Genomic DNA, 15,759 nt, shown 5'->3' on the forward strand with positions numbered 1-15,759 from the left:
TTTTATTGTATCGTTAACAATGAAACAGCAATTTGTCTCTATGTTGTCAATTTTAATAAACTTTGAGATGTTTGTTGTCATCTTGGGGGAAAATGTGGTGCATAAAGACACAACTGAGACAGTAAATGGACAGGCTTATGCAATATGCATTTTTGATAAGAAGGGGACTGAAGGTATGTCACTGAAGAAATTGGAAAAAGTGTCCAGTGTATCGGTTTGCATACAAAGTAGCCTCTTTAAGACACAGATAAAGCAGTGATGGAGTGATTTTTGTCTCTAGTGTTATTATTCATTGGAGCTGTCCTCTGAAGTGGGAACACATGATAGTAAGATGAGTTTCTTAATCAATAGGCTCTGCAGACGTGCCTTTACACACACAGACAAGGGGATAAGCTCCTTATCAATACACTGTACCGAGGCAGCTCTCCGTCAGATATGGATTAATCTGTTCCTCAGCACTCCATGGATTTCTTCCCTCTAACCCTGTCAGTCAGTTATTTGCCTGCAGTGCTACATTAAACCTGGGAGAAGCCTTTTTTTGGTGCAGAAGATTCTTGTTTGGTCTCAGCTTAAATGTTTTCACTGCAGACTGCACTGTAGATGGACTGTATGGCATCTGGAACTGTATGCTTCTCACAAGCTTTGCTCACTTAAAACCATTGCTTAACATTTGGTAAATACACTTCGCTATTTGATATCGCTATCAACAACACAGGACACACTTTTTGTTTCTAAACATTGTCAAAAAAAAATTCCGTCAGTTGTTTTTTCTTATAACAAGAAGATATACTCTGATTGATCTACTTAAAAAAACATGGCTTCTGTTATCAGCCTGTCTACTCTCCAAAGCTTGAAATAACTGAAAGAAATGCAATTCAACCTAAAAAACCCAATCTCAGTGCTGTGATAAAGGCAGAGTAAAACACCCAAGTCGGCAGGTTTTGTCACCTACTGATGTAGCTTAGTATAATTAATGCCATTATCCCTTTGCCTCTTCACCTTCCTTTCCTTCTCCACCATTGCATCTCTTTTGCAGGGTAGAGTTTACATCGTAAACATTACTGTAGTTATTTTGTTACCTGAGAATACCTTGTGGTTTCTATTTGTTATATGCCTAATGACAAAATGCAGTGTATATACTGTATGTCTTGTGCTCTTATTGTGATAGGGAGATCGTGAACCAAGGCTTATCTTAGTGCTGGTGGTTGCTATAACACATTGCAATTAACATAAAGTTCATAATCATAAGTTAAAGCAAACGTTTTTATCGCCACTTTAATATTAACAAACACTGTGTTAGCTTTAGTTGTGTTAGTGTTTTTTGTCACAGTCTGCTGGCTATAGCTTCATAGTTACCGTACATAATTGAAAGTGGTATCAACCTTCTCATCTAACCCTCAGCAAGAAAGCAAATTAGATTATTTTATCAACATTCAATTAGGCTTACTCCCTTAAATGAGCTTCCTTTCTTCGATTTGTATGAGATTAATATGTCAGCCTTGAATACAAGCGTATCCCAAACTCTCTTATTATTTACAGAACAAGCCAGACAGCAGTCCTGCCCCTTCATCTCTTTATCCAAGACTTGCCCAGTTTTTTTGGGAGGTGTACTCTAACCTGCTCCCAGCGTCCTGCCATGATTAGCCATTAAATAACTAAACGTATATCGTAAATCAACAGGGAGAGCTCTGTCGGGGTGATTTCCACTGCAGTTGCCCTCTGAAGCTCACTCTGCTGCTCTGAAAAGAAAGAGAGAGAGATGGATGGAGGATTGTTTGGCAGTGAATGAGGCTCTCCTTGTGTTGTAGAAAATATTTTACCTTGAGAGATTTCCTCGTGTAGAGACATCTCTTCTGTTTTATTGAACAGCTGGTCAATAGTTATAGCTGTTTTTGTTCTCCTTTGTATCAGGACTGTGATAAATCTGACAAAAGATACGCCAACAATTCTTTGTTACTTTGATTAATTTAAATGACACTTTAATTATGTTGATGATTATAACACAGTCAGCTATCTTTTCCATCTCTTGCAAGCTATAAGTACATCTCTCATTCCCTCAACATCACAGTGTAATAACGACTTCTGCAGAAGAGAGCAGAGAACAAGGACAGGGGTGAGGAACTCAATTAGACATCAGGAAAATGGCTGAATGGGAAACGCTACGTGCTAAACATGCACCTTTTTGTATCAATGCCCTCCCTATTTTTTACCTTGCCACGATCTGAATGCCATAATGTGACTGCAGCTTTCATGTCTGCATGGTTAATACAAAAGTATGATGGAGGGAGAGTGGAAATGAGAAGACATAATGGGATGAGGTTTGGCAGTGTATAATGGGGACCGCTGGGAGAAGAGGCAATGACAGAAAACAGCCAGCAGGGAGCAGAAGTGTGATCGAGGGGTCAAGAAGAAAAGCAAAAAGTGTGAAACAGTGGAGGAATACCATTTTCTGTATTCTTTTTCTCCAACATCAGACGTATATTTCCCTTCCCTAAGGTATTTTACTTCATTATAGCCAGATCCTCCTCTCTCTCGTCCATTCCCTCAGAGTCTTGCAGACGAGCCTTTATCTTGATCCTCATCAAGGCCCCTGGCACTGCGTTTCATCCACAACCCTGTCGACTGCTATCGTCAAGTGGAGAGGATGTCAAACGGTTTATTATTACCAGACTATCAGAGATGGGAGAAGGACGTGGCTGCAAGGCGTTGGAGTGGAACTCAGGGAGGACTTTGGGGGACAGACGTGCAGAGTTTGACAGCAGATAATAGGCGTTGCTCTGCAGGTGTTATCTCAGTCTCCATAGGCCGGCACAAGGGAGGAGAGTTAAGCCCTCAGCCAGAGTTCAAGCCGCAGAGGAGTGAATCAGCTGCTTTCTACTGTTTAGCTACCTGTTGATGGTAAACGGCAGATAGTTTGAGCTCTCAGTGATTAAAGACCACAGTGTATAGCGAGGTCAGAAGCTGATGGGTGCATTTGATGGACCAGGTTAAAAGGATGAGAAGTACTCCTTATGATCAAGTGTCTTGTTTAAGATGCTATGACTTAATCAAAGTCTTTTTCTTTGGCTGTGTTATTAAGTTAAATATAAAGATATTCAGATCATTTGTAAAGTAATCCCCAAAGATATTGAAGTGACTGTTATTTTGTATATATTGATTGTTGTGCTTTTATTTATGTCTTAATGTGTGCATAATGCATACATTTCAAACCGGAGAGACGTGATGTAAGAATTACATATTTATTGTTTACACGTCATATGAATGAAATGATTGCCATGATAATACAACAGGAGAATGTAATGGTGTTTGGCGATTAGGCCCCGGTTTGCAAGATAATCATTCAGGAGGGAAAGCACCGCTCCGATGAAATCCCCGGGGTCTAGACACTGGTGGTGGTGCTGAGTAGGTGAGACCAGTCTGAAGGAGGAAGGTTTAGCTTTGTCCTGAAGGAGACAGGAGGCGAGAGGGGTGGAGGCGGGTTGCGGTCATCTGCAAATGACAACTGACAGGGAGGAAGAGCAGGCATTTAAGGCATTTAGCATGTGCAGCTATTGGCTGCTGAGGGGTGACGCCCTCATATTTAATGAGGGGGGAAGGGAGCCATAGAGTGACGTGTAAGGGACTCGTGTTAGGTCTTCCTTATTGAACTTGCGCTAAAGCTTTCATTTCAAACCGGAGAGACGTGATGTAAGAATTACATATTTATTGTTTACACGTCATATGAATGAAATGATTGCCATGATAATACAACAGGAGAATGTAATGGTGTTTGGCGATTAGGCCCCGGTTTGCAGGATAATCATTCAGGAGGGAAAGCACCGCTCCGATGAAATCCCCAAAACCAGTGAAGTATGAATACTGAGATGAACTGAGTTGCTTACCTTGTGGGGTGACTGGTGATCTGGGAAGGAAAGATAATAGATTAACACGTATATGAGCGACATAGTGCCGGAATCACTGCCGGAGCTTACGGGTCATGCTGAGACTCTGACTGCCGAAATCAGTGCCGGTCTTACCTGAAAACGACCTGCAGGTCACATGCCTGGCCAGCAGGGCTTGACTACGCCGAGGAGCGAGCGGTTTCGTTTTGTAACGGTGGCCCAACGTCCACGACACCGAAGTGTACGGTAGCCCGAAGCTACGACACCGAAGTGTACGGTGGCCTTCCGCCACGCCTGACTTCGCAGGCTATATATATATATATCTTTTTCTTTACTCTTTCTTTCTCTTTCCTTTGTTTTGTAACTGACACCGAAGTGTACGGTGGCCTTCCGCCACGCCTGACTTCGCAGGCTATATATATATATATATATATATCTTTTTCTTTACTCTTTTCTCTTTCTTTATTTTCCTTTGTTTTGTAACTGACACCGGAGTGTACGGTGGCCCGAGTCCACGCAGACTGCAGGAAATACATTTTACACTGATGCGTTTGAGCAAGGCCTGGGAATGAAATACCTGTGTGCCGGAGATGAAGCCCGTTACATGTAGTTGCAGCGTGAGACGAGACATTATTCCCTGTAGGCGGGGGCCGCGGAATTAGGACAGGAATGCAGTTTTGAATATCGGGAACCTTAGTGAGACATGTATACTTGTGAATGTGTTTATGAGCCACCACCAGTTATATGTATAACTACCATAGTTAGGGTCTGAGAGATCTTTGGGAAGCCCGTACGGCGCTGATGTCCGGACGAATGAAGGTTGTGAAGGCGGAGGAGGACCACCGTCCTAGTTGTTGTAGGGATGAGGTAGAGAGACCTTGATTAGCAGCGGAGGTGGCTGCACCTATCCTGAAGGAATGCCCCGGGTATGATATGGGTGATAGGCCGGATTTAATGAGAACTTGCTTGAGGTAGAAATTGACGGGGCCATGACCCTGCGAACCACTCTCCCTGGAAGAAACCCCCAAAACCCATGGATGGGCGGCATCCGTGAAGAACCTCATTGAGTCAGAGGAACGCACGAGGCCATCGTAAAATAAAGTAACTCCGTTCCAGTGGGCGAGCAGGAGGGACCAGAACCGTAGGTCTGAGCGGCAGCCTTCGTCTAAGAAAACGTAGTCATGGAGGTTGTCGACCGCTGATGCTGCGTCCAGGAGGCGGGAGATGAACGAGCGCCCCTGGGGGATGACGTGCATGGCGAAGTTGAGGTGTCCGAGAAGGGAGAGCAACTGTTGTTTTGTGATAACTTGTTGCTCGCAGTATGACTTGGTGATGTCCCGGATGCGCTGCAATTTGTCGGAGGGGAGAGACGCCTTCATGTCTATGGAGTCGAGGATGATGCCTAAGAACTCTAAGCGTGTGTCGGGACCTAACGTTTTCTCTTTGGAGAGAGGGACACCTCACTCCTGAAGCAGTGTTTAAGCTTGGCCAGTGAGATCCCTGAGCTGTCCTGTGGCGGGTCTATGGGGAGGAAGTCGTCCGGTGGGTGAAGGACGGAGGGGATTCTGACGATGTTCAGCAGGATCCAATAGAGTGCTTCCGAGAAGGAATTGAAGATGCGGGGGCTGCTTCTGCACCCGAAGGTCAGGCGAACGGCGAAGATAGAGTTTGGACTCCCACTTAATACCGAACAAGTTCCACTGAGACGGATGAATGGGGATGGTTTGAAGGCATCGGTAATGTCCGCTTTAGAGAGCCGAGCTCCGTGCCCTGTGAACTTGATCATCTTTATTGCATTATCCACTGAGGCATGGTGAAGGGAGAACTGATCTGGAGGGATGTTGCTATTGACGCTGCAGAATGGGCCGGAGCAGGGAGCGGACAGATCGAAAATCAGCCTTTTATTTACGTGTGGCTATTTCTATGGGATTGGAACGGAACACTGAGAAGGGGGAGGAGCTAAAAGGACCGATTATATATCCTTTGAGAAGTTCTTTGTCGATGAGCTGGGAAACTATGTTGGGTTCTTTAGCGGCTGACTGTAAGTTTCTTGCTACGAAAGTCACTGTGGGAGATGGGAGGACCCCTACCCTGAAGCCTTGGGAGAGCCCTGACAGGAGATAGTCAACAAACACGGAATCTGGGTGAGTAGATAGCGCAGCTGCTAGCTGAGGGATGTTAATGGGAGTGGAGGGGTGATATTCCAGAATGTTTTTAGTTTATTTTTTTATTTTTTTATGTTTCTGGCGCAGAGCCACTGTGACGGCCCGTCCACACGATGGCGTGCGTTAGAGCTTCCAAACGCTTCTGCCCATTCACTTTGAATGGGGTGACGTCACTTTTAGCAGAACTGTATTTTGGGAAGCGACGTGGAGCGTTTGCTGGCGTTGCTCGCTTCAAAAAGTTGAGCAATGTTCAACTTTTGGCGCCTCGGCAGGAGCGTCAGCCAATGAAATCCCGTTTATGCAAATCTGCCAGTACAAGCGCTAGCCAATCAGACCGTGTGTATGCTGGGAGAGACTACGCAGGTCATTCCTCATATTCCGAAAATTTGAGGGAAAATTCATTATAGCGGTAGTGAATCACCCGGTGCTGTATGATCAGTCTCTGTTCATCTACCGGGATACAAACCAGAGGAGCGAGGCATGGAGGGAGGAGGCAGAGACAGTGGGTGAAACTGGTAGGTTTTCGCCTGTTGGGGATTTTTTTTCTTTTTCTTCCAGTTTACTTAGTTTTAACATTGCTATTGCTTTGTGTGTCGGGGGCAAGAGATTCATGTGATTGGTTGTTGCTGCTGTGCGGACCAGTAGCGTAGGCAGAAATGTACTTTAGGGTGGGCCTGTAAAAATATAGGGTGGGCCAGATTTTTCTTCTGCGCATCAGAAACTAACCACAATCCCGCCGGTACCGGTGGCAGATTACTTTTAGAATACTTTCTTCTCTTTTTCTTTCCTCCTCTTCTTTTTATCTTTTCTTTTTTATCTTTTCTTTCTCTTTAGAATACTTTCTTTTCCATAACAGATGGGTATGTTTTGGTGAACGGGAGACACGTATTTTACTGTTTTAATGGCTTATGAAGAGCACAAACACAACATTTTAGTGTCATTCTGGACAGCTCTCTCATCTGCACCGCACATAAAAAGAAAAACTCACCCGGACTGCATTCTTTGTACTGTCTTAAAACCTTTCTTTGGAAAAGTTTATGCATTGTAAGGTGTCCTTGGGTGCTTTGAAAGGCGCCCCTAAATAGAATGCATTATCATTATTATTTATTATCTGAAACGATGTAATAACTTTTAAAACTTTGCATTCGGCAGCAGCAGGCCATTCAGTTAGATTTGATCCCGTTATAAATGTCATCATTTCGACAATAAATAAATGCTACATAAACGTTATCTTCCACGTTTTATCTAAACATCTCCGTTTCTACCTTCCAATATGTTTTGAAAGAGAACTCTCTCTCTCTCTCATCTGCGTGCGGGGCGGGGTCTCACGGACACGCTGCATCTCTTGCTCGCAGATACGCTGCAGCGCTGTGCACACGGTTCTGCCGGTAATGAATATTACATTGTGAGGAAACTTTCCACCAATAATTCCAATAAGTATTCACTTCAGGTTTACGAAAGTAACTGCACTCAGATTACTCGTTTTCAAATGTAACACCAGCTGAATATACTGATTTTTTTTTTTTCTGATTACGTAACACCGTTACATGTATTCCGTTACAACCCAACCCTGTGTAAGGGTGAGTGCAAACATTTTCGTTAAAACTAGTACCTGAGTGCAACGGAAGTTGAAGCTCCTGTGGCGGAGTCTTCCAGAGCCTGGAGGCGAGCATCGATAGCTATCATGGAGCTAGCCAGGGATTGCAGGGAGCCGGCCGCGCTACTCTCCTAAGGGGTGTGACACTCCCTGCCTGGCGAGCCTGAGAAGGGGTGGATTTTTGGAGGGGGACGGGATCCTGGAGGGCTCGACTTCCTGCCCTTTTTTACCTCCGCGGCTGCGGCCTCGTCCTGCTCTCTGGGGAGCTGACTGGAGCTGCTGCCGGACTGGGGAGCTACGCTGGAGACCTGGTCCGAGAGCTATCGCAGCTGAGAGAGAGTGAGGCCTGGGGCTGTGGGAAAGCCCTGCTGCAGGAGCCGAGCGATGAGGAAGTCTGCCTCTGTTGATAAGCCGCTGTGGGGAGCCGAACCGGGATCGGAGACTTCCAGAGAAGGTTCGTGTTCCGAATTGTCCGAGTTGGACATCTTGAGCTAGTTGTTTCTTACGGTTTTTCTCACGAGAAGGAGTATTGTATTGCAACTACTTAACCATTTAAGGCATTTAGCATGTGCAGCTATTGGCTGCTGAGGGGTGACGCCCTCATATTTAATGAGGGGGGAAGGGAGCCATAGAGTGACGTGTAAGGGACTCGTGTTAGGTCTTCCTTATTGAACTTGCGCTAAAGCTTTCATGTGTCTGTTGATTGTGTGTATATAGGCATATACATATTTGTATACATATCTTTATATATATTTGTATTTTTTTGTATTCGGGATTGTGGGAAACGGTATTTCGATCTCTCTGTCTGTACACACAAACTGAAAGATTGACAATAAAGTTGACTTTGACTTTACACCCAGAGCTGTACCTTCCAAACTAAGTAGTAAGACCTAAGCAGCAAATTGTTCCAGCTAAATAAAATAATAGGGCAGTACACAGATTATAGCCTTGTCACTTCAAAGGTTGTGATGGTGAACCATCAACAGCATGCAACAGCATTTGTTTTAGTCAATAACTAATACAAATAATTTGCACTTTATAAAACACAAAGTCCATTACGTCAAATTTTCCACAACATAAAAAAGTTCTTATCTAACTAATAAGTCAGCTGGTGGAGTTGGAGAAAGAGACAGAAAGGAAAAGCGACACACAGACAAAGAGACAAGAGTTTAGTTTCTGCTCCCTGCCATTCACTGTTTACTCCATCAATGGCCCTCTGTCCCTGCGTGTCACCACTCGGGGCAAAATGCTTTCTCTCCCCGTCACTTGCACAGACATAAATACCCATTTCCTCCAACTGACATTCGCTTTTGATAAATCTGCTGAGAAGACTCAAAGCATTGAACTGTAAGTGACAGTAACTCAGCTTTCTATAGCTTTTTATGTTTACTCACTGTCAACTGATGCATGCTTGATGATCTTGTTGTGTCTTACATCTGCATATATTGTAGTAAACAAAATAATCAACCATCATTGAAGATGATGTACACCCGTGTCCGTGCTGCCTTATTGCTGTGGGATAGTGGTGCCATTTTCGATCCGACTAGTGTCTTGTTTGCCACGAATGTGGACAAAAGAAAGCAAAATGGTCCTTTTTAAAAGGACACTTTGTTCCTCTCGTCCTTTTGATGCAGCACTTTTTTCCATTTTCTTACTCTGTTTTCATACACATATAAACACACTACACTGCTGGTGAACGTACACAAGTAAAATCTAAATGCAGAGTGCAAGTGTACCTGCCTAAGTAAAAGTCAAAAGTCTTGTTCTCTCTGATGTTGGCAGATGGCGTGTTGTGTACCAAGATCATTTCAGTTCCAGAATAAAATGTCCTGAAACCTGCTGTTTTGCTTCAGTCCATAGTACACTGAAGATTGTGAGATTCAGAACTGCCACCTGTGACGTTTTGGATTGAGAGCAGCTCTACTTTATGTAAAGGCTGCAACATACTTTCTCAAGTATCTATCTGAGATACATAAACAGACATAATGTTATATAAGCCCTCCAGAGATGCTCCTTGGCTGTTGAAGGGGCCTCATTCCTAGTGGAAGCGTTTCTCCCATTCTTGGAGCCAATTAAGCGAAGAGGCCTGTTATTATTTGACCATGGAATGAACCCCAAATAATTCCATTTCATAAATGAGGTTTCATTTAGAAATCATTAAATATATTTTATTGGACAAGAGCATTTACAGACATAATTGCAACTGTTAGCAATACTAACTTTATAAGGTGATAATAATCAATGTTGTTTTTACTGCTTGTTAGGCTTATCCACAACAATTGTTTTAATTAGGTGTAGGGTATTGGTACATCTGTAAAAACTGTGAGTATTTGACATACTCTATCTCACTGTATGTTCTGAAGTCCTTATGAGCCTTACATGGAAACACTTTTCCTTTCCCTTTTATTACACACTACATGATAGATACAACATGTATTTTAAAAGTGTTTATACATGCACATCATTCTTTAGAAATGAATCTTTCTCCTATGAAGACATATTTTATTATAGCTGCGTTTTACTATTATTTCATTCATTTTCAATGGGGTGACATAATAGACCTGCTAACACATTTATTTTTTCTGGATATTAATGAGACATCTCCTCCTCACATATATTCACACCCTGACAGGCATTTTAACTTTATTTTACTCATCGGATTTGATGGACATTACGAGTCTAGTAGAGTGAAGTGGATGTTTTCCCCAGGCCCCTCATTGGACCTGTATAAATACTTGATCAGGGCCCTAAATTACTTTCCAATTGGGAAAAAATGGAAAGCATTCCAGTGTGTAGAGCAGGGGTCCCCAAACTTTTTCCTGTGAGGGCCACATAACTTTTCCCTTCTCTGATGGGGGCCGGGTCAGTTTGTAACAGAAAAAGTGTGACGATCGCATGGGTGTCTAAACGTAAACATTTATTGTTTTCTAGAAAGCCACACATAACCAAATATTAATAACCCTTTCCGGGATCTTCACAGAAAAAAAGTCAGGAAATAAATAATAACACTATTAATGAAATAAATAACAACCAAATAACCCTCTCTGGGTTCTTCACAGAAAAAAAGTCCATTGAAAATTACTGTAACTTTCTGTTGTGCCGTGCACAATCTTAACACGTAAAAGTTTAGCTTAGTTGTCAGAGCAGAATCTCTCAAAAATAAACGTGGATTTACGTAAAAAAAACTATTTTTTCGGGGTTCGGGTGTTTTGTTTGATTTTAAACAAACAAAGACTTGGCTTTCAGAATATGAAACTTTTATTTCCAATTTATTTATTTCTCACTCGCAATCTGCTCTTCCGCAGCGCCGCCCCCCCCCCTCACTCCGCTGAAATTATGAATGTAAGAGTATAGTAATCATAGATAACACGGCAGGGTCCGTTACAGTTTGTTTTCATCTGATTTCAATTAAATAAAGTCTTGGCTTTCAGAATATTAAAATTGTTTCGGCAAATTCAGATGATAAATACAACTTTGAAGCTTCGGCATAATTACAAGCGGAGAACGGCAGGCATAACAACAGCCGGTGTTTCTCGTGAGTGTTTTCCCCGGGAAACAAACACAATACACACAAACGCAAAATTACACAAGCATACACACTCACACGTATACACACACACTCGCGAGCTTCCCCTCCAAACGAAAATATCTTCCCTCTGTAGTATTTTGATCATTTGCTAATAATCAATCAGATCGATGGATTCCAGAGAAGAGACAACTTTGAAGGCCTTTTTCTCAAAATGATGACTCGGTGACAGTCATTATATAATGTGACATATTTCGCTTAATATTTGAAGTACAAAAACAATCCTGATATCATTAGATAGCTAGGAATATCCTCTTTCCAGCAGTGTATACAACTCAAAAGGTGTCTTCGGGTCAATGCGACTGATTTCGATAGAGCAGGTCACAACATTTTGACAGGGGCTAGTCTAGGATTCGCGTGGCCAGACTGAAAAAAAAGAAATACAAAAGAAATAAAAAAAATAAAAATCATAATGCGTCTCTGGTATTGTTCAGGGGGCCGGGCCAAATGTGGAGGCGGGCCGTACCCGGCCCGCGGGCCTTAGTTTGGGGACCACTGGTGTAGAGGATTAGTCGATATTCAATTAACCCAGGCAGACAGTCATGGTGACTGTTTATCAATACCTCTTTTTAACTGCACACCCTTGGCACACTTCATTAAACTTCCCATTTAAAAGCATCAAACAAGAGAGCAAACTAACAACACAAACACTCGGCTAAGTTTGGAAGAGTGAAGCAGATCCATTGAAGCACTGGCGGGAGAACTGGTTATTTAAGAGAGTAAACCAAGTTCCTGCACTGGTCTGTTGTCCACACAGACTTTCACTGAAGTTGTGAAGACAGAAGAGGACTTTGACATCGTCAAAGTATCCATCTAGTTATTGATGTGTATCTGGGACATGTCCTGACCCTCGACCCCAAAATCATTCATTTCCTCGCATTCCACAGTTGAGCGTTTGAAAGCACTCGCATAGCTCACAGCAGACTGTGGTTGTGGCTTCACATGAAGGAACACTTAACAGTCACATTGTTTAACAGAACCAGTTGGAATAACGGGACCCTTCTGTGTAAATCGAGACATGGAGACGGCCCTCCTCCCCGCCCTGAGCTACACATCGTGCTACATTTGTCCTTTGCTAATCAGCCTAAAATCAGGGCCAGTGCACTAATCGCGGACAGGGACGTGTCTGTCTAGACGGTGATAATGATCTGCTAACATGTGATGATCCAACATGCCACTTCTGGAGTATGTCTTTTCGAGTGACTGAAATAATTGTTTGCTTGTCATCGGTTTTACGTTGAATGGCAGGGATTATATAAACAGAAAGGTTATATAATAGAGAGGATAGAGACAAGAAGAGGACAGATGATAAAACAAGCGGACTGAAAATATCTGGACAACTATGGATTTCCAGGATATTTGGTCATCCCTCCAGTTTGGGGATTCTCTCATCTTTCTTGTAGCGCCACCAACAGGTCAATGTTGGTTTATGAATCTTTAACTCTTTTTTTGATAATATTTTTGGTCCACATCATTTAAAGCACAATTAAACAGGGATGACATCTTCAAATTGTTGATGAATTGTATAAATTCCAATGTTATATGATTTTAAATTATCTCTAATAACAAGACTACTAATTTGAAAACTTGTTATTTTAGAAAATACAATTAGGTTGTGTTTCCCTGGTCTTAATGTACAGAGAACTTTTTTATCATATATTCTGGATATAAAAAAACCATTATAAACATATGTTTTATTATTATCTCCCTGTAATGAGCGGACCAATTGTTGCTTGCTTGTACTATTCACTTATCTGTGTGTGACAGTCTGACTCAGAGAAAGAGTGATTGATATGTATTGCTCTTGTTTGAACCATGCAGCCACGATAATGGACTCTGTTAAACTTTTTGGGGATATCAATTCCCTTTCTCGTGGACAGAATATGTATTTTTCTATATCGCTCTAGCAAATACATTGTTGTATAGTAATGGTTCGGAAATGTTATTGGGAGATTATTCATAGATATGTTTCACTGCAACACTGCTACAGTATATCTCACAACCCTTATTCACTACAATATGTACTGTAGGGAGCTGATAAGTTAAGGCATGCAGGTTGGATTATTCTCCAAAGGGGCCGCACTAACAGGCCCCAGTATGATAGTTGTAGACGTGATCTGATCTGTAACAACATCACTGTGTGGACTTCATCATAAAGCAGTGAACAGACCAGCAGTGTAACCAACAAGTTGTGTGTCTCATTGTGTCAGTCTCGCACGCTTGCAGTCCCATCTCTGTTTGTCTCTCCCTGCCATTGTGTGAATACCAATGAGCATTGAGCCGTTATCACCCGAGCCCGGGATGACAGCCTCCCAGTGATGTATCACTCATCTGCCTCCGTTTCTTGCCAGAGACAGGATGTGTTTTTTTAGGAAATGAAATGTCAAATGCAGATTCAAAGTTGTGATGGCTCAGCAATATCTGGAATTGTTTTAAGTTAAGATGAACGGCCTACCCCGTCTCTATAACCTTTTTGTGTTTGTGTGATGGAATTTGTACAGCTTTACAGATAAGACTTCATAGTGGTAGTGTTTGTTTTCAGTGCCTTCAGATAAGCATCCTTCCAACAGTTTTTGATCAAAGTAGTAAAGCTGTACTATGTTCTCGCCACAGCTCGATTGTAATTCTCCGGGCCTCCCCTCTTTGTTTAGCCCATTAGAGGGCTGTGCCTCTGTCCTCTGCTAAGTTTGCTCTCTGAGTTGAAATGTTTTCCCCTTGGGCGCCTTGAGCCAGCCCCCTTCCCCTTCCACTGATGTGGGGGTGAGCTTTCCCAGGACAAAGAGATGAATATATAATGGGATGAAAAAAGAGGGGGTGGGAGAGACAAAAAGACAGCGGGTGTGTTAGTGAGAGGGAGGAAGGGAGAGTGAAAAGATATACGGGGTTTGATGAGTTCTTGTCAAAGGGTTCAAAACGGCTGCCAAGCTCAGAGTGCAGGGACATGGCGAGAGGAAGAAGTAAAGAGAAACAATCTGTTCTTTTCCCGATTACAGACTCGATTGCTAACTCATTACAGACTCCATAGGGTGTGTGATACACAACACTCTCTGTAGTTAGAGAGTTACTGGAAAGCCGCTCAGTCCAACTGCGTCCCCCCCCTCTCCCCTGGTCCTCCAGCACATGGTACAATCCATTTAAAAGGCTGCATGTCATCTCAGTGTGTGCTGGGTCCTCTCTGAGAGCAGCTGCTCACAGCACATTCTCCTCTGCGGGAGCACTCACTTTCCCCTCCGCCCGCTGAGCTAAATCTCTCTTTCTCCTCTGTCTTTTTTCTCTCTCCCTCTGCTCTCTTTACGCTCTCTCTTCCTCTCTTTTCCCGCGCTCTATCTCTCACACACATGCGTTTCTGACAGTGTGGTGCTTGGCCACACAGACGTTATTCTTTGTGCAGTAACAGGTAGACATCATCTCTGTGCTGCTCAGTGGAGAACAGAAGAAGAGGGACTGGCGTTTTGGCTTTTTTTCTTCTTTATATGTGCAAAGTTAACTGTAGGAGAAGAAGCACAGGTGGAAGAGGAGGAGGAGGAGAGGTGGATAAGAGGAGGAGGAAGCTTCACCCCCTCTGATGCTCCACTTGACATCATGCTGCTCTGTGTGGATTTGGTCCTCAGGGGAAAATTCTTAAAATGATGGAAGACAACAAACATCTGGCTCAGAGGATTGATGGGGCTATCCAGTCCGCCAGTCAGGAAGTGACCAACCTCCGCTCTGAGCTCTCCGCCACCAGCCGCAGACTGGCCGAACTGGGTGCCAGCAGCCCCCCCGCTTTAGAAAACCATCACCAGTACAACCACCACGATGACAGCCTCCATTACCGGGGTGAGTGTCACAGCATGTGCATGTATGTATGTGAATGAATGTGAGTGAGTGTGTGTGCGCTCACACCTAATCCCCTGCCTCTCGGTGAGTGTGAGAACATGAACATGTGTGAGTGTTTGGAAATCAACAGTGGGAAGTATTTGAGGAATGTGCAGCAGGGAGACTAATATCATTCCAACCGTTCAACCGCGGACTTATTTTTCCCAAAAGTCCACAGCAGAATGACAGTGGAAAAGAGCCAGACTGAGTGTTGTTATTAGCCGGGAGGGGCTGGGGTTAGAGAGCGTGGGCCAGAGCCGGTCCCGGTTTGGTTTCCCAGGCTGCAGTTGGGCTCCTCTGGGGCTGCTCTCCCTCCAGCTCTGGCCCCCTCTCTGCTCTCCCCGAATCTGGCAAGGAGTCTAAAACTGAGCCTAAGGCAGAGGAACTGTATGCCAACATCTCTGATGGGCTGCCGACACCATGGCACTCAGCTGGGAAAGAGATGTGATGAATGTGGAATGAGCTTTAAACTGAAGTATTCATGGGAATGTTGACGTTTTGGCTTCATATCCTGAAATGTTATACTTACATACTCTAATAGCACTGCTTTTACTCCTTTAAGTTATAACCTAAGTCTGCTAATAAATACTGTATTGTATTTATTTGTTGCAGACCTAAAGACGGTTGCTTTTTTATAGTTATTTTATGTGTGCTTCAGCTTGGGCTAAACGA

At 43.4% G+C, this 15,759-nt stretch overlaps 1 protein-coding gene across 7 annotated transcripts in view; it reads left to right on the forward strand.

Annotated features, from left to right (window-relative positions):
* Window positions 1-15,759, forward strand: part of kaznb (kazrin, periplakin interacting protein b) — a 103,611-nt gene that overhangs the window by 28,385 nt on the left and 59,467 nt on the right. For 5 of the 7 annotated variants that reach the window (XR_004569300.1, XM_034219234.1, XM_034219233.1 and 2 more), the window contains exon 4: window positions 14,841-15,048. Coding sequence is in view for 6 of the 7 variants with exons in the window: in XM_034219234.1 (XP_034075125.1) it covers window positions 14,841-15,048 (208 nt within the window). In the remaining variant the exon portion in view is untranslated. Of the gene's footprint in view, window positions 1-8,972; window positions 8,991-14,350; window positions 15,049-15,759 lie in introns of those variants that run through there. The other 2 variants (XM_034219236.1, XM_034219235.1) reach the window with 2 other exon arrangements.

This window comes from Gymnodraco acuticeps, unplaced genomic scaffold (genome assembly GCF_902827175.1).
Source record: "Gymnodraco acuticeps unplaced genomic scaffold, fGymAcu1.1, whole genome shotgun sequence".
NCBI lineage: Eukaryota > Metazoa > Chordata > Actinopteri > Perciformes > Bathydraconidae > Gymnodraco > Gymnodraco acuticeps.